Here is a 27,880-nt window from a genome sequence, read left to right as displayed (position 1 = left end):
GGTTGCAAGAAATCCATTCTATTTGAGAGTTATATTTTTCTAGCCATGATAATCCTAAAATAACTAGATTGGAGGGAGATCTTATTACATTAAATACTACTATGCTATTATGATCTTTAATTGCTACATCTAAAGGAACAATCTTATAGATAACATTTTCAAAAGACAACAAATGACCATCTATGACTTCTATATGTAGAGGTTTAGTTTTCTTGACTAAAGATAATTTTTGATTTTTGACAAAATCTTTGTCTATTAAACAAGCTAAGGCTCTTGAATCTAATAAAACAAAGAATTTGTGATTTTTAGGTCCTAAACACACATCTATTCTAAAACAAGGTAAAGGGTCTCAAGAAAGAATATGATCTTTATTAGGTATTGCACATGATTTTAGCCACACGCTCCCTATTATAACTAGAAAAATTTATTTTTCGACACATTATTTTCTTTGATAATTGTGCTCCTGATTTTGTAATTGCATTTTTTTTTTGGACAATGTTGAGTAATGTGCTTAGCTTCTCTAAAATATAAATACAAACCTTCTTAATGATATTGAGTCTTTTCTTACTATGTGAAAGGTTTAAAACATATTGTATCAATTTGCATTTATTTTGGCCTTGATGAATACATTTCAAAAAACTTGGAAGTTGCTGCTATTACTCGACTTATTCCTCTCCAGCCAAGTCTTTGTTCTTGACGTCTTTCAAATAATCGATTGTTACATGCAATAGCTTGAGCAATAAATTATTTCAAAGATTTTGCTTTAAGCATTGTTAATAATAAATCTTTGATATTATCCTTCAATTCATATCAAAATTGATTGACAAGTACTTTGTCATTCCAATCCATATCGCAAGCAAGGTTTTGGAATTTAACAGCATATATAGTGAATGATTGTGATCCTTGTCATAAAGATAAGAGTTTGATCTCTACTACTTATTTTTAATCACTTTCTCCGAATGTGGCCATAAACACTTCTAGGAATGAATTCAAATCATAAAAGAGTTGCAAATCTTTTTCCATTAAAGGTACAAACCAAGAAAGAGTACTTCTTAATAGAAGTGTGCTTATGAATCCAAGTTGAGTAAATCGATCAGGATATTGATAAGAGTGCAACCTTAGATAGAGCTTGATTTATTACAAAAATCCTCAAAATTTTGATCTTATTCCATCAAACTTCTTAGGCATACTAATCCTTGTCTCCATCATACTTCTAGAAGTAAAACTTTCTAAATTTAGTTGTGAAGTTGATCTACTTACTTTCTTCAATTATACAATTTGTTGTTATAGACTTTGAACTTCTTCCATAGGTGTATGCATAGTACCTCTATGATTCACATTATAAATACATGAGATTTCCATTCTAAGAGTATTGAAAAGTTCATGAAGATCTGTAATAATTGCTAATCTATTGTCATTTATACGAGAAGTAGCATCCATAATCTTTTCTTCCATAAGCAATTCAAGTAAATTCAAAAAGTTAAATTAGAGGACGATTATCTACCACCTCTAATAAAAATTTCTACAAAGAGGAATAATTCACTTTCTTTAAAGAAAGATCAGTGTTAGAAAGTAAGGTTTTTTTGTTTAAAAAGTACGTAGTCTGCAACCTTCAAAATACAACAATAGAAGTGGGATAATTTATTCATTTTTAAAATAAGATAGAAATAGTATGTTAATACTCTTGTCAAAATACCAAGGACATGAATCTTGAAGAAAGAGAATCCTTGATATACACTTGTGTCACTAAAGAGAATGAGAAAGTCATTCAAAAAGTAATCTAATATTAATTAAAATAGCTATTTTTAAAAATAAAAAGACTAGAAAGTCTTGAAACAAGACTAAGCACTAGAACAATATTGACAAGAGCAAAGAAGGCTTCACTATTGCCTCTATATATACTCTTAACAAGGAGCTACATAGCGATGTCCTATAAGACCTCCAAAACGTGTTGACTTTGTTAGCCACATGTCTTAACTTATAAAGCAAGTTATCTATATATGTGCTGTTGTATAACGTGCTATCTTGCTTGAGAACACGTCAGGCATCTAGCTGTAGAAGGTAGTATGGAGATTTTCTAATATTCAAGCACTCTATCAGTTTTTGACTATTAGAATATAAATGATTATAAGAATATACAGTAAATCTATACACATGTCCTTCAACTGCTCATCGAAATCTTTTTCGTCCCAGCCGGTAAGTCTCTAGATGATATAGAGAACCTCGAACAACCCAATCTGCTAATCTTTGATACCGCTTTATACTCACGATCATGTATCCACTGACTGTCTTGTTAAATTAATCCAAAATTTTTTATTCACTTCGCATACTACATCCTATAGACACCCTTTTAATTCTTCAATCACAGACGTAACTTCGATTTGACAAAACAGTCAAGAGTAATCACACCCACTTCATCAAAATCCCGATTCACTAGTACAAAACATCGACCTTTCAGCATTGATCGCCAGAAGTCCCCTTTCTGACCCCTACCCAAAAACCTTGTATCCTCCTTTTTTCTTAACCTCCTTAATTCCCAAATCTCTGAATCCTCTCCTCCACCCTAACCATTTCCGAATGTTTTTTTTTTCTCCCCCTCTCAAATCCTAGCCTCTGAATTTCTTCAATCTTCTGTCTTGGATCCGAAATTGGCTACGTCGTCAGAGCTTTCTCCTCCATTTTTTACCTTTTAAAAGGTTCTTTTTCCAGAAACAACATTCCCTGAAATGGCACAGAGAATAGGACATCTTGAAACAGAATCAAAACCTCCATAATCGAGACCACATTGAGTCGTCCGACCAAATCAGATCTCATATTGGCTAAGAGGCCCATAATAAGACCTGGATGTTCCCGTAATTGGGTCAAATTGGTCCTTCGCATCACGCTAGCTCAGTCATCAATTTAATCCTTTTGATTGTGTTGACTCCCACTATTGGACTTGAACGGAGCATTTCGTTACTGGTAAGTATGTCATGACCGACTGTGATAGGATGTCTGAACTGGCCCCTGAATATTGGCATTGAAATCGGTCATTGCTCCCAATATTTGAGGTAATTGAACATTAATAAAAGTCCCCTTTCTTTATATTTTCACGGTTTTCTTGTCTTACAACACGACATCCATCCCCTCTGAACCTGTGCATCCTCCGATATGCCCCAATTTATCTAATCACTGTTTGATTTAGAATATATTCTCTACGTCTTTGTCTAGTTTGTCTTCATCACCTTCATTATCCAAATCACTTTCATCTTTTTGCTGCGGAATCTCTATACCTTCATTAAGGTCTTCCATATTCATCTCCGCGTGTCTTCGTTTAAATATTTTTACTCGCTTCCCTGCAATTGATATTTTCAATTTTGTACCATCTAACTCCCGTAATGAGTAAGTCGCATTATGATGAACAGTTGTTACTACATATGGTCCAAACCAACGTTTTGAAAATTTCCGCAAAGTACTATATTGATTATCTAGACTATTGTCATAAATAAGTATCCAGTCACCTTCTTCGATTGCTTTAGGTCTCAATCGATGTTGCTTATCAAATCGTGCCTTATTTTGTAACCTTGTTCTTTTTAACCTTTCCAAATGCTATCTGCATATCTTCCGATCTTTGCTCCAATTGTCAAATCCTAATAGCAAAAAGTTCTTCTCTTATCAATCCATCTTCCCATGGTAGCATACTCCAAATAAGTACCCTTTCTTCAATCGGCATAATTGGTTTTTGACCTGTCGTAAGTTCTACTGGCATATATCCTATCACCGAACAATGTGTTATTCGATCACTCCACAATGCAAATGACAAAAGTCGTGGCCACTCTCTAACTTTCCCATTACAAGCTTTAACTAATGCTTTCACAATCGGTGGGTGACCACATTCGCTTTTTGCATTCCCTTCCGGATTATAAGCAGTAGTCAGTGATAGTTTAATTCCACAACTTTCAAAGGACTTACAAGCTTCTTGTGCATTTAATTCTCCACGATCTGCAGTGATTTTTCCTACGCATCCATAGTAGCAAATGACATCTTCAAGCAAAAACCTACAAATCCCCTCTGTAGATTTTGTCCTCAATGCTCTTCCTTCTACTTGATTTGATAAATCTTCACGAGCTAAAACCAAATATCTCATCTGCCATAATTCAACTAGCATAATAATCAAATCAACAACCCATTTGAAATGAATAGCCAGAGGATACGTAGGATGAAGACCATCTCGATGTCGGATATTAGAATACGATTGACAAATTTTACATGACTCTACAAATGAGAGCACATCTCGATACATATTTTTCCACCAATATCGTTCCTTGAATTTAGCAAAAGTAGCCCAGATTCCTCTATGCCCTGCCCATAAACTATCATGGAACTCCTTTAATAATTTTAGTTTTTCTTCCTTTTTGCCTATCACTCGTTGTAGCATCCCAATTCCTTTCTTTGGTCTCTTCCATAAGAATCCATCTCGAAGCAAAAACCCATATGTTATTTTTTTATTTGTTTGAATTTTTCTGTAGACCAATTCTCCTGCTTAGTCAAGGTATTCAAGTAATGACCAATATCCAATAATTCTCCTTCATAAGATTCTTCAAGAAATAGCTTGTCTTCTTTGTTGAGATTTGTTATTGAATAGAATTTCAATCCGATGTCATCAATGTCTTCAACCATTTTGTCCTCCCTCTCATATCTTGGTCGAGATAGCATGTCTGCTACTAAATTGTCCTTCCCTGTAATATACTTAAATTCTGGATTTAGTGACTTAATATAAGCAATCCATCTCAACATTGTAATATCTGGCGTTGAATAGTTAGTAATCATTCCAAGCAATGGCAAGCAATCTGTTTCAATTACTACTACTATCCCAATCAAATAGTCCTTTTCAGCTTTCATAGCCGAAACAACTCCCCAAAGTTCTCTTTTGACTTACGAATATGCACGCCGACGAATAATTAAAACTTTAGCTCCAAATCGAACTGCAAATCTATTCTCACTTGAATCATCTTGACCCACAGCCCATCCAATGGCAATTAGACTAGTGTCTGTAGTAAGAATCACTAGTCTATTGTACTTATAATCAACCTTCCTCAATATTGGAGGTGACATCAATAATTTCTTTAATCTTTGCATTACCTGAATATGCCTTTCTTTCCACTTAAATCGGTAGCCTTTGCATAACAGTTCATATAATGGATCCGCTATGTGAGCATAATGAGGGATCCAGATTCGATAAAATACACATGTACCTAAAAACCTACAAACCTCTATTTAAGAATCACAATCCTCTTTCATCCTTCCAATTGCATCAACTTTAGTCGGATCTGGTTTTCTTCCATAAGATCCACATAAATGTCCAACAATCACAACCTCTTGTACTCCAAATACGGACTTCATACCCGATAATGTAAGATGAACTTCTCCAAGCTGAGTTAAAATCTTTTCACAATCTTATATATGATCAACAACATATTTGCGACACCCCTTCTTATCTAAAGTTTCATCCTTATCTCCTTCTCTGCACCCTTTTATAGGAACATCATCCAGAAAAGGCATAGTCTTTTCTGGAATAAAATCTCTCAATACCTTATTCATCCCTTTCATCATATGTGCAACTGAGTTGGTCGCGTCTTGAGGAAAAGTGCACATTCTAACCAATCCAAGTGGTGTCATCATCGTTATCATATCTCTACTTCCTTCGGCAAGTTGAAATTGATCATAACCTGAATACAAGTCACCCATTAAATAGATCGCCCTTCCTGCAAATGCCTCAGCAAATTCATCCACAATAGGTCCAATTCCTGCATTCCTGATAGTTACTGCATTCACCGGTTGCATATCTTGAATAAAACGTAGTGATCCATTCTTCTTAGGTACCCTAAACCATCGACTAGAATACGACGCAAATGAGGGTTCTAATATTTTTATCTTCATCTTTTTTTTTAATTGTTCCACCAATTTAGGTAAATGTGCCTTCGGTACTGGAATCGGTCTTAGATTCCAAGGTACGTGCGGTACAGTGAAGATAACCATAGGTGTTATAATATTTGGATCCACACACCTAATTTCATAAGGTTTGAAGGCAAACGATCTACCTTGTTTAGCCAACATCTTTTTGAAGCAAGTAATTTCTTCCGACAAGAAAGAACCATCAGAACCAATCTTCAATTCTTCAAAAGTCTCTTTAGTAAACTGATGTCTAATACTCATTGGATCTCTTAAACTTGCTTCTTTTGATACTTTTTCCATTTGTTTCTTAGAATCTTTTGGTAATGGTCCGACAACAGGCTTTATTTTCTTATCTGTCGTTTTATATCTCGTCTCTACAATGACTTCTGGTGCTTGAAAAGATTCAAGTATGATATAAATGTCTCTTGAATGAATCTCAACAATCTTATCATTATCCCCTAACCCAATAGATGTAATCAATTCCAATGAATCTTCTAATCCATTTTCTTCATAAATACCTAAAATCCTCTCATCATCTTGCAATGTACCTAACTTGCATAATTCTCCTTTAATATTATATAATCTTTTTCTTTCTTTTCTTTTAAAATCATCAACTTTTTTATACATAATATTTCCATTCTTCAAAATACCAACAAAACTCACATCAAAGGTACCTTCATCTCGCGAGAGTACCTCCTCTTTTGTACCTCTATAATCTCGCTTTATAGTGGTACCTCCCCAAAATCCTTAAATCCTTCAACAATCTTTGGCAATGGTTTCTCCCTCAACCTATCTCGATTCTATTCATGGTTAGGAGGTACTATTAGAAATTGTACAACTTTCCTCCCATCTTTGTTACGTACCCTTGCATAAGCAGAACCATCGTCAAGTACTTTTGTTTCTATCCATGTTGCTGTAAAATAAGGTTGTCATAAAATCAACGGATAAGATGTTGTATCTTGAACAAAAAAATGTTGCTCCATCGCAACATCCCCAATCCAAATTTTGACATCTAAACAAGTTCCATATAATTCGCCCCGTGTGTTCTTAGCTGCTCGAATTGCCCATCTATGTTCCATATCAATTGGCCATTTTTGCTTCTTATAAAGATCTTTAGACATGAGATTTATTTCAGAACCATGGTCGACTAAAGCAACTATTGGTTCTTCTATATCTCCTACTTTCACCAATACCTCAGTAGTTGCTCTTGCCCAATGCTTTCGAGTATAATGGCTCAAAGTTTCCATTTCCTTGTCACTAGAATCTTCGAAACGTACTCGTTCATTATATCCATTCTTTTCATTTGTTGGTTGCTTGTAACCAATATCAACCTCTTCTTCATCTTTATATATTCTTGCATCAATAGCATGATTCATTCCAGTTTCGCCCATTAATTGCCTCTTTCGCTTAATGCTATCAATGATAACATCATGAAACTCCTTCTTTGCAATTCCCAAGACTTCTTTCAATGTGAATTCCACCTTAGCGTTTAATATATGTTCTTCCAACACCCCTTTCAAATTTGTTGCTGCTTCAATGTCAAAAAGTAGTTTATAAGCAATTGATTTGCCTTTATTTGTTGTCTCCCTTGTTTTTTCTTCCAATGATGCTGAGGTATCCTTTACAGGCAATTCTTGTGAAGCTACCTCCCGAGCCTTGTCTCCTCGAGTTTGCCTCTTAGAAGAATTTCCTTCTCTAGTATCATCAAAATTTCCTCGTCTCTTTTTTTCCATCAAAGCTTCATATTGGCTCTTAGCAATATATGCATGAACTGAAAGAGACTCAACAGGATCCTCTCAACATGTTGCACCTCGTATTGTAGCTGCAGTCCTCAATAATGCTTCTTGAGGTAATTTTCCTTCTTGCGTTGTAGAAATGGTAGAAGCCCAAAACTCACTAGTTTCTGTACTTCCATTAAGGTCATCATCTACTCTAGCACCATAACTTGCACTTTCTCGTGCTACTGTTTCATGCTCTTTTAAGTAATCTTGAACCAATGCTCTCATTCCTCCCTTGCCAAAATTGGTTTGAAGAAGATCCTCCCTATCTTTTAATGCTATCTTTCCATCTTTCTAGCAAATAATTCCTTACCATATCATATTATTAAATTCATTGCAATCTTTTCTAGTGTGTGAAGCATCATCACACCAAAAGCATCTTTGTACATATCCTTGTTTCGAAACATTCTTCAAATTGTTTGTAGAAGTATTCTCTTCAAGTCTTGCCAATTTGATTTGAAGATCTCGCATTCCTAGTATAATTTCTTCCATCCCCATATCTGCTTTCTTTGATAAGGATGTCAAAGGTTGAACTTTAGGCATTGTTGGTAGTATTGTACGTACTGGAGCTTTGGATGCTTGTACTATTTTTAGAATATTACTCCTATCCTTCCTCCTTTCTCTTTTTGCAAGCAACTCCACCGCATCTTCAATGTTCTTCCACTTTGTTGTCAATCCTTCATCTTCTTCTTTGTCTTCAAGAAGGAGTTCTAATTTTTCTTGCAATTCTCCATCAGTAGCTTGAAGAAATAGATCAACTTTGTTCGGCTCCAATGTCAATTTTTCTACCTTCGATAATTGAGAGTACTGCCTCTCAAATTCCCTTAATAGCTCTGTTGCTTGTAAATTCTTATTAGGCCATTCAATCCATTCCAGAAACAGCTTCTTAGTAACGCGATCAACATCTTCTAAGAAATATTCGTCTTTCAATGCATGTAAAAAAACCTCCCATGAATTCCCATAATGATCCGTAATCAATGTAATATGGTCTCTTATCTCCGATATCGTGGCAAGTCCAAATAATTCAACCATTTTCTTCTCAAAAACCCGATTTAATTCCATTTCACGAACATAACATCTTAAATACCTTAAAATATTCCTTCCATCAAATTGATCAATTTATTGACCACTGCTTGCAATGCTTTGGTTGCCAAAGCTTCCTTTCGATCATTGCTTTACTATTGTTGCATTGATAATGAGAAGGCTTGAAACATACTAACAATAGACGGATCCATGTGCATACCTTGTCTTTTAGAAGAACCTCCACCAGAAACTCCTTCCAAAGATCCTTCAAAATTTTTATTTTCATTCTCCATAAAAAAAAATCAAACAAAATCTTATACCTTCTACCTCAAGCTTTCACGTTGGATTCACTACTTATGTCGTATTACTTATTTTCCTGCTCAAGAACGTGCCGAGCGTCTGGCTGTAAAAGGTAGTATGGAGATTCGCTAATATTCAAGCAGTCTATCGGTTTTTGACTATTAGAATATAAATGATTGCAAGAATATATCGTAAATCTATACGAATGTCCTTCAACTGCTCGCCATAATCCTTTTTGCCCCAGCCGATCGGTCTCTAGACGATACAAAGAACCCCAAACAATCCGATTTGCTAATCTCCAATACCGCTTTATACTCACAACCTTGTATCCACTGACTGTCTTCTTAGATTGACCCAATAATTTTCATTTACTCCGCATACTCAATCCTATAGACATCCTTTTAATTCTTCAATCATAGACGTAACTTCAATCTCATAAAATAGTCAAGAGTAATCACATCCACTTCATTAAAATCTCGATTTATCAGTACATCCCCGACTTCAGCAACGATTGCCTCAGTCTTCCCAAAACCCTATGAAGAAAAAAATCCCAAATCTCTGTTTTTTTTTCCACTCGAAGAATGAAGCTACCTATCTAATCCTTAAAAAACTTATTCTCTCCCCTTCATTTCTTAACCTCTCCTCCCCTTTAATCCTAATTCCCCCTTCTTTCAAACCCTAGCCTCTGAGTTTCTTCAATCTTCCGTCTTGGATCCTGAATTGGCTCCCGTTGTCAGAGCTTTCTCCTCCATTTTTACCTTTTAGAGATCCTTTTACCGAGAGGACGTTCCCGGAACGGCACAAAGGACAAAACAGCCTGAAACGAAATCGAAACCCCGTAATCGGGACCACATTGAGTCGCATGACCAATTCAGGTCTCATATTGGGTAAGAGGCCCATAGTAAGATCCGGATTGGATGTCTTGAAATTGGATCCAATTGGCTCTTTGAACCAGGCTCACCTGTCATTGAATTGGCCCTTTCTCTTTCTACTGACTCCCATTATTGATAAGTCTTTAGACGTTACAGAGAACCCCGAACAATCCAATCTGTTAATCTCCGATACCGCTTTATACTCACGACCTTATATCCATTGACTATCTTGTTAGATTAATCCAAAAATTTTCATTCACTTTGCATACTCAATCCTATAGACACCCTTTTAATTCTTCAATGACAAACGTAACTTTGATTTTACAAAACAATCAAGAGTAATCACACCCACTTCATTAAAACCCCGATTCACCAGTACAACACATCGACCTTTCAGCATTGATTACCAAAAGTTCCCTTTCTGACCCCTACCCAAAAACCTTATATCCTCCTTTTTTCTTAACCTCCCTAATTTCCAAATCTTTGAATCCTCTCCTCTACCCTAACTATTTCCAAATGTTTTTTTTTCTCCCCCTCTCAAATCCTAGCCTCTAAATTTCTTCAATCTTCCTTCTTGGATCCAGAATTGGCTCCACCGTTAGAGCTTTCTCCTTCATTTTTTGCCTTTTAAAAGGTTCTTTTTCCAGAAACAACATTCCCTGAAATGGCACAAAGAACAAGATAGCTTGAAACGGAATCAAAACCCCCATAATCGAGACCACATTCAATCGCCCGACCAAATTAGGTCTCATATTGGCTAAGAGGCCCGTAGTAAGACCTGGATGTTTCCGTAATTGAGTCAAATTGGTCCTTCGTGTCAGACTCGCTCAATCATCGATTTAGTCCTTTCGATTCTGTTGACTCCCACTATTGGACTTGAACGGAGCATTTTGTTACTGGTAAGTATGTCTTGACCGACTGTGATGGGATGTCTGAACTAGCCCCTGAATATTGGCACTGGAATAGGTCATTGCTCTCAATATTCAAGGTAACTGAACATTAATAAAAGTCCCCTTTCTTTATATTTTCATGATATACTCGTGTTAAAACATGACAGCGCCACATAGTTAGCTTGTTCCACATGCTACTATATGGAGTTAACTTGTTTCACAAGCTACCAATACGTGGTTAACTTGTTGGCTAAGTTTTCAACCTACAAACACATCTAAAATCAAAACCTATTGAGAAATATTTTAAAAAGAATTTAGAGCAGTTATTTAAAAAGGGCCTATCATGAAATCTTCTAAAAAAGGCTTAGGGTAGTTATCTAGATAAGGCCTACCATAGAACCTTCTAGAAGGAATTTAAGGCAGTTATCTAAATAGAATCTACTACCTAAGAACATTCTAGAAAGTCCAAGGTGATAGAACAAAGTATAAATAGGATTGGCTAGGGCCTTTTGGAATATCTAATCAAGTATGGCTTTGGATCCTTTTTCTTAATACAATTGGATTTTGAATTTTTTTTTTTGTTGTTTTGTTTTACTTAAATTTTGGTTCTTCAATTTTATCTTTTGTATCTCATTATGTTTAATTTTGTTTAATTTTGTGCTCATCCAATTTGTCCTATCTTGTGATGAGATTTTATGTTGCTATAGATTAAATGGATCTTGGATACTTAAAGTAGACTGGTCTTGTTTCAATGCTTACAAAAAAGCTTTTAGTTGTAGATCATTTTTTTACCTTATTTAATGTGGAAGTACAAAGAATTATCTTGAATCTACCATCTTTTAAAGAAATCGTCTTTGCTAACCAATCAACTTCCTTATTTTTCACTTCTAGCCATGGCATATCAAGGATGATGTCATATCTAAGCTTTGTTACCTTGAAATTTTCTCTTAAGACATAAGTATCATTCAACCTCAAGGTTTTTTCTTCACATATCTTATTCAATATATTCTTTCCATTATTTCCTAAATATATACTTCTTTCTTTGATTACCTTGATTTTAATTCCAAATTGATCAAAAATCCTTGTTAAGATGTAAGTTTTTATAGAGCCACAATCTACAAGCACTTGATATGGTCATCCTTTTAGCTGATCTATTAGATATATAAGTCAATTCTTTTGATAGTTATCTAACGCCATGCCATTTGTCTCTAAGAAACAATAGCTATTTCTAATACTAGCCCTCAGTACCTTTATTGAGAAGTAACATTTTCTTCCTCTATTTTGTTATTAATTTGGTGAGTTTCAATTTTGTGAACTTGCCTTGATCTATAGATGCTTGAATTTTGACATTTTTAGACAACTTCCAATTTTTTGACCTGGCTTTCAATAAAAGTAATATAATCCTTTTTGCACCAATATTTATCATCTCTGTGGTATTAATGATCTTTGTAGGGCATCAATCTTCATCAATGTTAGTTGTTGTGCTATGGTATTGGATAGCAACATAAAACTTTGTACTATAGCTTGTGTTTCATAATTTTTGAAATTTATAGCATTATCTTTTTTTTGTAATCTTAATTACTTCCTCAAATATTTGTGGATTCCTTAATTCCACCTTTTACTTGAGCACAAGTTTCAACCCTTGTATAAACTAATCCATCATTTTCGTCTCTAAAATATTATTAATTTAGAGTCATAAGGACTTAAATCAAAAGACATAATCTTGCACTAACCTAGATTGTATAAGATTAGTTAACTGATTGTATTATATGTTCTTTGAATTAATGGACCAAAATAGACTCCTAAACTCAGTTTCAAACTCCTTTCAATCACAAAATCTATCTTGAGCTCCATAATAATAATTTGATTAATTACTTCTATCATTAATTATTTAAAGAATTATAATTTATAAGTTTTGATTAATTATTTAATTAATTATACTTTTATAATCACATAAAAATTAGTAATTAAAAACCATATAAATGATTTTAAACAAACCATTGAAATTTAAGTAGAGATCATGTAAATAGCCTTAAAGACCATAATAAATTTTATTAAATCTTTTTTTATTAATTTTAGTAACCATTACTTAGAAGGCTTAAAATTAATTGTAGTGCAAATACTAAGATTTAAAATAACTTAGCAATTACACAATTGAGAGTTCTTCCATTCCACCTCTTGAACTTGTTGTATGGTATTAATTTCATTGAGTGGTGAAATTTGGACTCATATTTCGGTGTGTTTGCTAGAAGGTGGAAATTAAATTATTATTATTTTTATCTTATTTATTTGATATTCATTAATTTTTATATGAAAAGTTATTTGTAAGTGAATGGTCATTGGTTTTGACTTATTATAAGTGATATATATTAGCATTTCTAGTTGTTTTGGTTGTTATCCTTATTCTATTTCTACTAGATGTCTTGTGTTATATTTTTAATAGTTTTAAGATTACATTGAAGTAGAATAAATGATGTTCTTTGATCTTTATTAAATTAGATTTCAAATAATCTTTCTTAGTTAATTTACTTATAAATATTTGATTTTATTTTATATTATTTTTTAAAAATATTATTTAATTAATTTTTTATTTTATTAATCCTATAAGAAAGGAAAAATGAAGGAAATTGTAAGTTAATCTGATATTAAGTAGACTAGGACAAAGTCCTTGATGAGCTTCTTTTATTCTTTGGACATTATCAAGTATGCAACAAGGAAGGCCTGGATGACTAGATATGGAACAAGATCATGCCTTCCTTCTCCTCCAAAATAATTTACTATTAAGGATCAAATAAGGCCTTAATCTTTATCATCTTCTATTCTCCCTCAATTTATCCAATTGTAATCTTGATGAATCCATAGGACTCAAGTACTAAAGACAAATCTGGTTACTTCAACAATTAGGTCAACATAAAGACTCTCAAGATCAAAGACAAGTCTACTATAAGAGAATTAAGACTTAATGGAATTAGAATAAGGACTTTTCATCAAAGACAAGGCAAAAGAGTATCTTAGCTATAAAAACAAAGACATCCACTATGTAGAACATATAAAAAAATCTATATTTTTGGTACATATTGGATAGAAAATGGAATTAAGTACTCTAATTGTAGAAGAATTCATCTATTGGATTGATATATAAGGCGTGATAAAGTCATTCTATTGCAATCACTAAGAAGAGATTATATGAGGTAAGCCACAAAATTTTTGTAAAATACAAGGCAATTGAGGCATAAATTGTAATCAAAAGAGCCACCTAATCTATATTTTAATAAAAAAAATAATAAATAAATATACCATCCATCGATAGCTATACAAACTTTGTAAGATATAATTGCTTTGTTAAAAGAATATAATTCTTAAGATATTTGCTACTTGGAGCCACAAAATTTGTTAATGTAAGGTACTAATTTAGTAATGATAATATAAGTTGATAATTTATTATCAAAATTGCACTTGCTAACTTTGATGGTTACATAAATTAGTACTAAAATTACTTTTTTAGAACCAAATGAAGAAAAGTAGAAGACTTAGAATCTATTTTTTCATTAGAAGAATCACATCACTTTCAAGAATTCAATAAAATCACCAAAGAAACAATTAAAGATGTTCAATTTGAGGATGGGTATGAGATAGAACTATCCTATGATGATGAATTCCAATTTGTGAATAACAATGACTTCCAAATATTCTTCTAATCAAAGATTAAAGCCAAAAAATTCAAGATTAATAATCTAGCAAACTCTTATGATTTGTGAAAAGACCTAGTTTGTACAAAGGCAAATATATCTTTAAGATAGCTCATTCAATTTGCACCTTCATTGCAAAAATAATTGAAGGAAGATATTATAGTATCAAGACAATTTAAGAAGTTTGAAGAATCTTGAATGATTAAAGAAAAAAATTTGAAATTACTTGATTCAAAAGAGAACTATGATACAGTAGAGATAGAAGTAAAATTTTTAGATAAATTTATATCAGGTACTATTATAGATGATAGTAACAATGTCAATATCATGTCCACAATTTAGAAGTTGGGATTCTAAGTCATACTTCTTTTCATTTTCAATCTCAAGACTATAGAGCAATGAATTTGTAAGTTGTTGGATATGATTAAGAATTTAAGAATTAAAATTGGTAAAATTGATTATTTCTTCAATTTCAAAGTGATGAAGATAAAAAAAAATAAAAATAATTATCTACTTTTATTAGGCATGAGGTTTTTAAGGAAATGTAGGAGCATTATAAATTGATTATAAAAAAGACTATACTTCATTTATGGATCTCAAGAAAATAAAACACGAGTGTTGATTAAACCTAAATTTCTCATAAAAAGATGTTAAGAAAAGATAATAATAAAAAAAAACTTTGGATCTTTATTGGTAGAATCTTCCATAGACTTGGGACCTATTAAGTGCATTGGACTAAGCTTATATGATTGCAAGGATGATAGAACTTTTATACAAATAGTTAGCAAATCACTACGTTGGTTGAGAATGTAGAAGAAAAAGAAGCCTTCTAATTTGAAATAGATGGTGAAAAATTAGAAGAGTTGAAAACTCTAATGCAAGAAGAAGACATTCAACCTCCTTTGCACTTCGAAAAGACTTCAAATGCAATCTAAGAGAGGTTGAATTGGTCAAGCTCAAAGAAAGAAATTAGAAGTTTTAAATAGCAAATAGAAGTTTTAAATAAATTTAGAAGAATGGAAATCTAAAATATTGAGGCCATCCAATGGCAAAAGAAGGTAACTTTTGACAAGAAGATTGAAATGAATGCATTGGAGCTTGGTATGTAGGTCATGCTTCTAGATGCAAAGAAAATAGAATTTTTGGAAAAATTTGATGCCTTATAGACTAGCCCTTATATTGTGATGGATGTTGCTACTAAAAATTCTATACAATTAAAGACCTTGGATGGCTTGTTATTTCCTACATGAACATCATGAGAACATTATAAAGAATATAAAGTATAACCATTGGAACAAATTTCTTCTATAGATCATATTTTATCAACATCAAAAAGTATATTAGAGAGCAAAATAGAAGCTATAAAGATCATCAATCAATCCTTAAGGACGGTTAATTGAGGATTTAATAGTAACTACAATGTTGAAATACTAGCTAAATGCTTCTCTTTATAATAATTGTATTATATTTCAAATTTTCTTCTTTTTTTCTTCTTCATATTTTTCAATGAGGATGCTAACATTATAAAATTAAGTGTGATAGTATGATTTATATGGTATTCATATATTTATTAAAAATACATAAAAATAAAATATAATATGAGTATTCTTCCATATGTTAGACCCAAGACATAGTATAGAGGGCATTGAGTGAGTAATTTTCATCTTTCACTCTCATTATTCAATCTTATATAACTTTTTTAATTTGTACTAGATGTTTTTTAATAGGTTAGGTCCAAATCACTAAAAAAAATGGCATTTCTTTTTATGTAGTAATCAACATCTTCTTGTTCTATTATTCTTCTTTTATTTTTTCTTTCTCTTATTCTCCAAATCTACTTCATTGGAGGTAGAAGAATTGCTTCCATATTTTATTTTGCTATAGATCTAACTTTTTTTTAGGAAAGATATGAATTATCTTTATTTCTAAACTTCTACCTTTCTTTTAATCCAGATCCACTTTGATAGAAGAAGAAGGCCAACTGAAGTAATTAATTATTTATAAGTCACAACTTGCTCGAAGAAGGGAAGAGATGGTTATTTTTATTCACTAATTCTTAATTTTTAATTAATTTTATATGATTCTCTAAACCAATATCAATTGAGAAAGAAGGATGGATTCAAATATTTCTAAATTATAATTTCAACAAATTCATATTAGAATACATAGGATTTGGTATTAAAATTCTATATTATGATCTTATTTTTTTTTATTTTTAGAGCCTTGTTCTTAAGAATTTATATTGACCACGTGTCCTTGGATAATAGACTAGTATTATTAGCAAGAGACTCAAGGGTCTATTCTATTTGCATGACAAATAGCTCACAAATGATGTGCCACATATGAGCTCTTAATCATGCTCTAAAGCTAAATTTTTGCTATTTTCTTATTTTATGATAATTGAGTATATTAGATTAGGATTTATATAAATAGAATTAAGTTTTATAGAATTTTTAAGATTGCAACCTTTGATGGTATAAATTTTACCTTAATTTCTTTAATTAGATTAATTAAGACTAAAAAAATAAGAGTTAGAAAATTAAAATAGCAACTTAATTAGTTTTAATAATTTAGATTTTACTAGTCACTACTATGAGGGTTGAATAGAAGCCTATGAGTTCATCTACAATCATTTCATATGATTTAGAGTGAGTTAGAATTATAATTTTTTAAAAGATCTAATAAAATTTAGTAATGATAATTTTGAGATTTCCTCTAAATTCAACAAATTTAAGTCGCATAGTAGTTCTTCTAATTAATGGAAGCTTTGTTAATGCAATGGTGGCACTAGATTCACCCAATGGAGTGAAGAATCAGCACCCTCTCCTTCAAAATACAAGTGGAACAATGAAATTCTCATTTTGAAGAATTTTACAAGAATTGCCAAGATCCTTATAGGTAAAAACTTTCATAAAAATTACAATTGAGCATGGATTGAGGCATGTAAATAGTTGATCTTAACATAAAAAGATGTATTCAACACAATGGTAAAGTTAGATTTATCGAAAAGTGATTTCTTTGACTACTTACAAGAGCCATTGGCTTAAATAATGAAATTAGCTCTTGGATGAATAAAGGTCATAGATCTACATTAAGGATCTTAGAGATCAAAGGTAGAGATGTGGCCGCCCTCCCACAAGCCACCACTCAATTCAATAAGAAAGGCTTGTTTCTCCAAGCCCTCTTTCTCTCTTCTTTTGGTAAAAGGCAAAGCCATATCAAATTTTGGTCCTAAACCCTAATCTTAATTTCATTTTTGATTTTTAAATCTTATTGTAAATTTTGTGGTTGTGTGTGTATGGATATTAAGTAGTAAATGATGATCATTGGATTTTAAAACATACGTCATTGTGATAGATAGCTTTCTCGGCCTTCCAAATACTATAAGGGTTTTAAGAGCCTTGGATTTCTCCAATCAGACATTCAATTTTTTGAGTTTCAATACAAATTTTATTTTAGTTATAGACATTTGAGTTAGCTTTCCAATTTGTGTATCTTTATTAATTTTTTTATAAATTTTTATTATTTAATACAAAAAAATATTTCACGATTTACAACAAATTCGATTTAAAACAATTATAGAATTGATAGCTCTTAAGGTTGATAGCTATTAATGTAAAAGCTTATAAAAAATGTTATTTAGATTTTTAATACAAGTGCATTAATGAATATTCTAAGAGACGAGCCATATATATATATATATATATATATATATATATACATGTATCTTTTCAACAATAAATTTTTTTAAGATGACTATGGATTATCGTTAATAATTAATTTTATAACGGTGTCAAGAAAACACTTGTTTAAAAATATTGAGCTCATTCATTTAGAAATTCTTATAATTTTAAATGTGATAAATACCTCATTCTTAAGGCTATCAAGTCCTATTCTTATTCTAATCAGTATTCCTAATTTTTTTATTGAATCATACTGAGTTCTAAACTCCAATTGTTTTTTGAATTTCAAAGCATAAATCCTTAATTTTATGAACTTTTAAATGTCAATACTATATCAAATCTTGATTTCTGAACTTTAAAATTTTTAAGGTAATCCTTTCATATCTTAATAAACTCTAAGAAAATCCTAAGAATATTAAAAATTCTAATCAATATATTGTGATAGTCATCAATTCCTAAGAGGACATTTGGTTAAGCTTTAAATTTTGCAAAATATTAGCTTTTAAAAATTTAACTTTTTCAGTTATGAGACGTGTTTTAAAAATCTTCACAATTTATTTTTTTCTTCTTTCTAGACTAAAACTAGAGTATTTAAAGCAAATGATTACTAATCTTAAAATCATCTAGATGTTTCAAAAAACAATCTCATTCAAGAGAAGAAAAGAATATTATAAAAAAATAGTTCTTGCTTACATCTTAGAAAATATCTTTTAAGATGTATAAATTTGTTTTTAGATATCTTAGAAAATTTAAATAGATTTATTTATTTAATTATTTTAAGTCCTTCTAATTTCTCTAATATATAATAATTTTTTTGTTACATATGTTTATATAAGATTATTACTTAAAAAAAATTCTTATTAGTAAAATCATTGTTTAACATTTAATATTATATTTAAGATATTAAAATGGATATTTTGTTTTACAAATTTTAAATTAATATGTAATATTTCAAAAATTAAATGTTTCCAATACATAATTCTAATTTTGAAGATTACAATTAAAATATATCATATATCTAAGATTATTATAATGGTTTTTTAGTACTATGTTTAAGAACTGAAATGTTTCTATAAATACCTTATATTTAAGTAGTACAAAATAAATAATTTAATATAAAAGATCTTATACAAAATATAATAACATGTTTAAATAAAATTATAGTTAAATAAACATGTCAAAATTTTATTTTGGGGATTTCATAAATTGGTACTTTTTTTCAATATAGAATATAATAAGATTATAAAATATTTTAGTATTTCTTCAATTATATTATTAATAAATAAATAAATAAATAAATACTTGTTCACAATTCTTATCACTTATATGAACTATCTAAAAACATTTCTAATAATGTTACTCATTTAAAGTTAATACACTTTCATAAAACATTCTTTTTAAAGACTTGGTGCTTAAGTATTTAGAAATCCTCAAACCAATTACTTTATTTAAGATAGCAACAAATTCACTCTCTAATAATCACTTCTTTCTACCTATATAAATAAATAAATAAATAAATAACTAGTGGTGAAAATTAGGGAGAGATTTTTTTTAAAAAAAAATAAAACTAATGCAATAGCTCTTTTTGGCAAATAATTCAAAAATGTGTTTTTCACAAACATTCCAAAATCATTTCCTCTTTATGAAAATTTAAAAATCTCTCTGCAATACACAGCATGTCTCATGCATACAGATATACATACACACATACTTAAGTAAATTCAAAACCATAACCCAACCACAATCATATTTCTAATTAGATATCGCAAGTCTATAGCTGTGCAAAATTCACGTCATTCCAGCTTTGAAGAAGCAAAATCTGCACCTCAGTTTGGTAATTCGATGTCGAAGGTAACAGCCCAGATCACAAGCTCAACCACAGTCGAGCAAAGCCCCCGCGGCGATGGACTTGTAACCACAGCACGTTGCTTCACGCGTAATGGGCACCAATTCATTACGAAATCCTTAACACCGATTTCGAAGTTTCAACTGCAAGAGATGAAAATTCTTGCAGGCACTTTCTGTAGCTGTGATATGAACACAAGCCTGTGGAAACGTCCCTTCGCAGCTCACCGAACCTCTCGAATCTAAACCACTTTAGTACACACCCCGAAGAATCTGATGAAGGAGAATATGACGAAGAAGAAGAAGTAGAAGCCCATATCGTCGATCCATTCTTGTCGGTATGAATCCCTGCACTCAGTTGTCGTGTTTTATTCATCGAGCATACTTCAGAGTGTTGACGAATCCGAGTGCTCCCAAACTCTCGCGTGAGCAACGAAAGCTGCTGCGTCTGGACTGCTATGAGAAGTTCGCGGATGTGCACAGTGTGCTTGCAGGGCTAGTGGGCGTTCCGAGGCATCGCATCTCTTCTACAGTGATAGGGCTGAGTCTCCGAGCGCTGAGTGTTGGTCGACAGCATGACAAGGTTCATGCAGTGTGTGAATGCCGAATCCGATCAGTGCCTCGGGGATCTAGATCCAAGTTGCGAATCACTGCGGAGACTCATGCTTGTGTCAGGTTGCTCACAACAAGGGCTGTGTCGGTAAGACGTTCCGACGTGGAAGCATATCAGTAAGAATACTACATGAATGGACACGAATGAAATGATCACAGGGAGGTTCTTTGTGACGATGCGCAGGCACCGACACAGTCGACCCGAGAAAACTCACCAGAGTATCTGATGCAACCAGAGGTGCGCAAGATGCTCAACGGCGACGGCTGCAACCCCAAACCGGTGCGCACCTGGCGTAAATGCCCCCTAATCCAAGCATCTCGCAGATCCGAGTTCAGACCCCTACCCGACGGTGCGGTCCCGGAGATCCGCCCCATGCCGAAGAACGTAAGGGAGTCGCTCAACGGCTGCATGACCTTCCAGTCGCAGCAGATCGCAAGGTACAACGAGTTGCTGCGGCGCGATGGGAAGTTGGTGAGCGGGGTGGACAAGGTGGCGGCGGGGGAGCAAACCAAGTCCGGGCGATTGTACCACAAGTTCGACAGCCTGTGCGCGCTGGCGACGTCTAAGTCAGCAAGGTTGCTGCTCGTGCAGCACAAGGAGCTCCACCACATCTTTTACGCGATCCGGTATGACCCTGTTCACGCACTGTACAACGAGCTGCTGAATATATACGAGCAGCGCTGGAATGTATGCTCCAGCACGTATGGCAAGCTCGACGGAAACAGAGAATCAAGACAAACCCATAGAAGTTTTGATAAATCAGTGTTCACGAATCCGGATCCATCTCAATAACATTGTTTGCGATACAGAGAAATATAGAGTGCACGAAATATCCACAGTGTTCGCCCATTGAATTAACCATTATCATCTGCGAGGGAAAGACAATTACAATGTTAAAAAAGAAAAAAAAAAAAAAAAAAAAAACATGCCAAGAGCTACAGGTGCTTTAGGCGATAGGACATACTTGAAATGGAGGGTAAGACAATCAAGCGACAGAAATATGTGGAAATCCTGCTGGTCAAAGACATTCATACTGAATCCCAATGCTCCATGCCACAGGAAAAAACCATCACCGCAACATCAAAAAGGGATAGTAAATACCCCATAGCGTGTGCAGGAGGGAGGGCGGAGGTGGGGGTAGAAGGAGGGCGGGGCGGGAGGGAAGAGGCATACCTTTCTCGGCCTTTTGGCTAAGATCAAGTGTAGTATCTGTTCTTATCAGTTTAATATCTGATACGAGGCTCATCGAGCCTCACGATATTAATCTAATTTATCTCGGGTGCGGGCCCATCCGGCAGCTTGCTGCCCGGGCCAGCGCGCGTCGCCTTGGTCTTGCACTACCTCCTCGGCCGGCGCAGCCCATTTCCCTCCGTTTCCCGGAGGGCCCCCTCTACAATGCAAAGAGCGAAACTGGAAAGAGTGTGCGCGTCAGTGGACCCCGAACGTCGACTGTGGGGATGGGTGGAAGAGCCAACCAGCCTTGCCACGGCCCGCCTGTGCTGGCGCTGGTGACGCTCGATTTTGAGTTGGACGCCGCCTCCCCACCCCGCGGGGGCCACCTTGTCAGCCACACGCGGTCCCGTCGTCCCGTCGCTTTTTTGTATTTCCCCCGCTAACCCACGCCAGCCCATCCCACACCCCTGGACGCTGTTCAGTTACGAGGTGGATCCCAACTAACGCCGTGCCCGGGCTCTACAAACACACGTCATGCAAGCATGACGTAATGAATGAATGAACTAACAAACAAAACAAAACAAAACAAAACAAAACACAGACGGAGACGAAGAAGAAGAAGCAGCAGCAGCAAGGGGAAGCAAATAAAGGAATGAATAACAATAAACACAAAATGTCGAGAAAAATGAATCTAACCAAGTTTGGTTACATTTTGGTATTTCGATTTGTTTTCGTGTTTTTCTGTGTGTTTGTTATTAATTTTGGGGTATTGTTACATAATTGTCTGAAAAACTGTGTTCTTGAGTATTGGTGGAATTTGTTTTGTGGTTTGTGGCGTATGTTTGTTTGTTTATTTATTTAGCTTTATTTTTCGGCATTGCAGTTTTCATTTCTTATCTATGAAAACTTGATTTTGTTATTTTGTTTATTGTTGATGTCGTTATTATTGTGTTTTTTTTTTTTTTTTTTTTTTTTTTTTTTGTGTTTTTTCTTGAAATACGCGTTCTCGTTCTTTATCACAGATGTCACTGTGCTTATTTTTATGTACCAGTGCATGCTTGTTATTGGTTGATTGATTTGTTTTATCGTGTTTTTGTTTTGTTTTTTCCTTCTCATTCTCATTCTCATAGCCTGTTGTCGTTTTCATGGTGGTGATGATGATGACGATGACGATGATTTCCTGTTTGTTTGAAAGAACACAGCTTCAAATTTCAAGATTTCCCTTTCTCTCTTCACTTGCCCGTTTCTTAGAATTGTGTTCATCCATTGATCCATGGATTTGAGTGGATCTGAGGGAGATGGGATGGTTTTGTGCCAGGAACACCCATGGTTGACTCCAACATCAACATACAGCGGTGGTGGGAAGTTGAGAGGGATACAGATTGCACGTCGGGTTAGTGGGCGGAGGAAGGGCAGGGCACGCGTCGGTCCCATACGGTTGGGTGGAAGAAGGGGCAGGGCATGCGTAGAAGAGCGTGGATGTTTGGGCGGGGGAGATATGGGGCCGGGCGCTCAGCACAGAGCGAACTATTCTTTCGCCTTTTACTAAAGAATACCGTGCGCTGGGCGCAACGACCGGCATAGCCAGAGTTTTTGGACTGCCCCGTTTGCGGGGCCCACCAATTGGAAGCACGAAGTCGGATTGTATGGGTAGCACGGAGAACAAGGGCACAAGGGCAGGGCCTCCGTGGGTGTGGGTTGGAGAAGTGTGCCTCCTGCCACACCCGAGAGTGGGAGAGAAGCGGCGACTCGCGGTCCGCGGAGGGGCTGGCGACGGGCCACACATCATCCGTGGGCATGGCATGCCGCGAGAAAAGGGGCGCGCGTGCGTGCGTTTGCCGGGAGTCGAACCCGGGTCCATTGCTTGGAAGGCAATTATCCTAACCGTTGGACTACAAACGCCGCGTCCGCCGGCGGCAGCACACCCGGACCACGCACCACAGGCCCACGCTCGGTTCCACCCACACGGCTGCGCGCTCACGGCGTCGTCTACTTGGCTCGTCACCGAGCTGTGTGCCACCTGCACTCCCCGGCAGTGCGCGGGGCCACGGTCCCGCCGCCGCTGCCGACGCAAACCACAGATCCGAGGGGAGAGCGACACAGGGCTGCGCACACTCCGAGCCATCCTGTTTGGGGTTTGTGCTTTGTGAGGTCCCGGCCTACGCCAGACCTTCCAGAAATTCTGGGGCGCCCTCGCGGGCACCGCAGGGGGGTTGGAAATAGTTTTCAACCAGCAATTGACGCGTCTCGGGTTTGCCTCACTAACTGCGTCATTGCCCCAAGCGCAAAGATGTCGTCTCCCTCCCCGCCTCCCCCCGCATGTACCTCCCCCGGGGGCTCGTCTCCTCCCATCGCTATGGGGCAATCTGCCCCCGACCCACCACTAAATCGTCACCAGGCGCCGCTGCCGGAGGCGACACACCGTGCAGCGCAACTGCCATTGGCACGCCCCTCACCCGCCATCGCGTGCTTCCCCTTCGCTGCACCACCAGCCTGTGCGCTAGGCCGTAACCTCATCCCATTTGCGCTCTCATCGGCACAGTCAGAGAGATCGGGGTCAGACGTGCGCCTCGCAAAATCCAACGCCCATCGCCCCTCCTCCCTCACAGCTCGCGCCTCGGAGGGAGGAGGTTGTGACCCGATCCGACTCGGGCGTGGAATCGCCCTTCTTACCCCGCGCGGGAGCAACGCTCACTGCCCACAGCAGCTGCCCCGAGTGTTCACTGGACCATCGATCGGGGAGGGCGGCGGAGCAACGCTCACTGCCACAGCAGCTGTGCCCCGAGTGTTCGCTGGACCATCGATCGGGACGGCGGCGCACGCGCGGTTCGTTGTTGCGCTCACTCGCTTTGTCAATCATAGGAGCGAGTGTATGCGGCGGCCATCGCAGAATGCGGGGGTTTTCTCGGACACTCACAACTTTGAAACACACCCACACACCTAGTCTCCTCCGGTTTCGGCTTACGCTTTGGGCGGGGGCCGCGCGAACGCGAGCCCCCACTGCCACAAATTACGACGTGTATGCCCTCCGTAGAGAGATACTAGAGCCGCCCGCCCCGTCAGTGCAATGGGCCGGGCTCCTCTAGGCCATCCACCTTCCTGATCATGGATCGACCCCGCCCAGGTAAGTGCCCTCCCCATCGCTCCTCCGCACGCTTCTACCACCCACCCACACCCCGCCGCTCCAACCCGTGTGGGACATTCTCACCCACCCTCGCTCTCCTGCTCTCCCCCCGCCCCCTCACCACGCCTCCACCTCCATTTCTCACTCCCTCTCCCTCCCTGCTACAACCAACATCTCGCCTCAAACCCACCCCATTGCTCCCTGTCCCCCACAAACCCCATACCCGCACCATCACCAACATCATACAACACTCACTGGCTCACTGGAAGAAGAACAGGCAGAAGAAGAAGAAGAAGAAAGAAGAAAGAATAAACCAACCAACCAACCAAACACGCACGCACGCATCAACCAACCAACCAATCAATCAATCAATCAATCCATCCATCCATCCATCCATCCATCCATCCGTCCGTCCGTCCGTCCGTCCGTCCATCCGTCCATCGAAAATGAAATAAATAAGTAAAAAAATATGTAAATAAAGACACTCACATGAATATACCCTAGGTAACTACATGCCACGCTTTCCCATATTTTGGGGTATTTTGTTTGACCATGAGTAGTAGCACCGGTGGAGCCCCCACCCTTTCCAGTCTTCAAACCAAGAAAACCACGGTATTCAGCATGGTTGTTTTGGTGTTGTGTGGTTGCAAAATGCAAGAGAGCCTGGGGGCGATGATGATTTGGAGGGCGGGGACTTTGATTTGGTGGTGTGGCGAGTATGTTGATATGTTGAAGTGGCAGTGGGTGGGTGGTGAATGCCCCATAGCGTGTGCAGGAGGGAGGGCGGAGGTGGGGGTAGAAGGAGGGCGGGGCGGGAGGGAAGAGGCATACCTTTCTCGGCCTTTTGGCTAAGATCAAGTGTAGTATCTGTTCTTATCAGTTTAATATCTGATACGAGGCTCATCGAGCCTCACGATATTAATCTAATTTATCTCGGGTGCGGGCCCATCCGGCAGCTTGCTGCCCGGGCCAGCGCGCGTCGCCTTGGTCTTGCACTACCTCCTCGGCCGGCGCAGCCCATTTCCCTCCGTTTCCCGGAGGGCCCCCTCTACAATGCAAAGAGCGAAACTGGAAAGAGTGTGCGCGTCAGTGGACCCCGAACGTCGACTGTGGGGATGGGTGGAAGAGCCAACCAGCCTTGCCACGGCCCGCCTGTGCTGGCGCTGGTGACGCTCGATTTTGAGTTGGACGCCGCCTCCCCACCCCGCGGGGGCCACCTTGTCAGCCACACGCGGTCCCGTCGTCCCGTCGCTTTTTTGTATTTCCCCCGCTAACCCACGCCAGCCCATCCCACACCCCTGGACGCTGTTCAGTTACGAGGTGGATCCCAACTAACGCCGTGCCCGGGCTCTACAAACACACGTCATGCAAGCATGACGTAATGAATGAATGAACTAACAAACAAAACAAAACAAAACAAAACAAAACACAGACGGAGACGAAGAAGAAGAAGCAGCAGCAGCAAGGGGAAGCAAATAAAGGAATGAATAACAATAAACACAAAATGTCGAGAAAAATGAATCTAACCAAGTTTGGTTACATTTTGGTATTTCGATTTGTTTTCGTGTTTTTCTGTGTGTTTGTTATTAATTTTGGGGTATTGTTACATAATTGTCTGAAAAACTGTGTTCTTGAGTATTGGTGGAATTTGTTTTGTGGTTTGTGGCGTATGTTTGTTTGTTTATTTATTTAGCTTTATTTTTCGGCATTGCAGTTTTCATTTCTTATCTATGAAAACTTGATTTTGTTATTTTGTTTATTGTTGATGTCGTTATTATTGTGTTTTTTTTTTTTTTTTTTTTTTTTTTTTTTGTGTTTTTTCTTGAAATACGCGTTCTCGTTCTTTATCACAGATGTCACTGTGCTTATTTTTATGTACCAGTGCATGCTTGTTATTGGTTGATTGATTTGTTTTATCGTGTTTTTGTTTTGTTTTTTCCTTCTCATTCTCATTCTCATAGCCTGTTGTCGTTTTCATGGTGGTGATGATGATGACGATGACGATGATTTCCTGTTTGTTTGAAAGAACACAGCTTCAAATTTCAAGATTTCCCTTTCTCTCTTCACTTGCCCGTTTCTTAGAATTGTGTTCATCCATTGATCCATGGATTTGAGTGGATCTGAGGGAGATGGGATGGTTTTGTGCCAGGAACACCCATGGTTGACTCCAACATCAACATACAGCGGTGGTGGGAAGTTGAGAGGGATACAGATTGCACGTCGGGTTAGTGGGCGGAGGAAGGGCAGGGCACGCGTCGGTCCCATACGGTTGGGTGGAAGAAGGGGCAGGGCATGCGTAGAAGAGCGTGGATGTTTGGGCGGGGGAGATATGGGGCCGGGCGCTCAGCACAGAGCGAACTATTCTTTCGCCTTTTACTAAAGAATACCGTGCGCTGGGCGCAACGACCGGCATAGCCAGAGTTTTTGGACTGCCCCGTTTGCGGGGCCCACCAATTGGAAGCACGAAGTCGGATTGTATGGGTAGCACGGAGAACAAGGGCACAAGGGCAGGGCCTCCGTGGGTGTGGGTTGGAGAAGTGTGCCTCCTGCCACACCCGAGAGTGGGAGAGAAGCGGCGACTCGCGGTCCGCGGAGGGGCTGGCGACGGGCCACACATCATCCGTGGGCATGGCATGCCGCGAGAAAAGGGGCGCGCGTGCGTGCGTTTGCCGGGAGTCGAACCCGGGTCCATTGCTTGGAAGGCAATTATCCTAACCGTTGGACTACAAACGCCGCGTCCGCCGGCGGCAGCACACCCGGACCACGCACCACAGGCCCACGCTCGGTTCCACCCACACGGCTGCGCGCTCACGGCGTCGTCTACTTGGCTCGTCACCGAGCTGTGTGCCACCTGCACTCCCCGGCAGTGCGCGGGGCCACGGTCCCGCCGCCGCTGCCGACGCAAACCACAGATCCGAGGGGAGAGCGACACAGGGCTGCGCACACTCCGAGCCAT

General features: G+C 37.3%; 1 protein-coding gene and 8 non-coding genes across 9 annotated transcripts; 5 read left to right on the top strand and 4 right to left on the bottom strand.

The window, feature by feature from the left end:
• The first annotated feature begins 20,267 nt into the window (after positions 1-20,267).
• LOC112275839 (uncharacterized) lies at positions 20,268-21,990 on the top strand. The gene is made up of 2 exons (XM_024506517.3): positions 20,268-20,714; positions 20,811-21,990. The coding sequence occupies exons 1-2, from the start codon at positions 20,355-20,357 to the stop codon at positions 21,417-21,419; spliced, it is 969 nt and encodes a 322-aa protein (XP_024362285.1). The 5' UTR covers positions 20,268-20,354; the 3' UTR covers positions 21,420-21,990.
• Positions 21,797-21,990, top strand: LOC112276266 (U2 spliceosomal RNA). The gene has a single exon (XR_002967954.1). It is a non-coding gene; the product is annotated as a U2 spliceosomal RNA (small nuclear RNA).
• A 1,312-nt stretch (positions 21,991-23,302) lies between these two features.
• LOC112276274 (U5 spliceosomal RNA) lies at positions 23,303-23,417 on the top strand. The gene has a single exon (XR_002967962.2). It is a non-coding gene; the product is annotated as a U5 spliceosomal RNA (small nuclear RNA).
• Positions 23,418-23,630: 213 nt separating this feature from the next.
• TRNAG-UCC (transfer RNA glycine (anticodon UCC)) lies at positions 23,631-23,702 on the bottom strand. Its single transcript has one exon. It is a non-coding gene; the product is annotated as a tRNA-Gly (tRNA).
• A 255-nt stretch (positions 23,703-23,957) lies between these two features.
• LOC112276271 (U4 spliceosomal RNA) lies at positions 23,958-24,092 on the bottom strand. The gene has a single exon (XR_002967959.1). It is a non-coding gene; the product is annotated as a U4 spliceosomal RNA (small nuclear RNA).
• Positions 24,093-24,772: 680 nt separating this feature from the next.
• Positions 24,773-24,932, bottom strand: LOC149986570 (U1 spliceosomal RNA). Its single transcript, XR_016500438.1, has one exon. It is a non-coding gene; the product is annotated as a U1 spliceosomal RNA (small nuclear RNA).
• An 819-nt stretch (positions 24,933-25,751) lies between these two features.
• On the top strand, positions 25,752-25,945 carry LOC149986569 (U2 spliceosomal RNA). Its single transcript, XR_016500455.1, has one exon. It is a non-coding gene; the product is annotated as a U2 spliceosomal RNA (small nuclear RNA).
• Positions 25,946-27,257: 1,312 nt separating this feature from the next.
• Positions 27,258-27,372, top strand: LOC149986568 (U5 spliceosomal RNA). Its single transcript, XR_016500447.1, has one exon. It is a non-coding gene; the product is annotated as a U5 spliceosomal RNA (small nuclear RNA).
• A 213-nt stretch (positions 27,373-27,585) lies between these two features.
• TRNAG-UCC (transfer RNA glycine (anticodon UCC)) lies at positions 27,586-27,657 on the bottom strand. Its single transcript has one exon. It is a non-coding gene; the product is annotated as a tRNA-Gly (tRNA).
• Positions 27,658-27,880: the final 223 nt, after the last annotated feature.

The sequence above is a fragment of the Physcomitrium patens genome, chromosome 23 (assembly GCF_059467195.1).
Source record: "Physcomitrium patens ecotype Gransden chromosome 23, ASM5946719v1, whole genome shotgun sequence".
NCBI classification, from domain to species: domain Eukaryota; kingdom Viridiplantae; phylum Streptophyta; class Bryopsida; order Funariales; family Funariaceae; genus Physcomitrium; species Physcomitrium patens.
The sequence above is the reverse complement of the archived record's forward strand: the minus strand, read 5'-3'. Positions and strand labels throughout refer to the sequence as shown.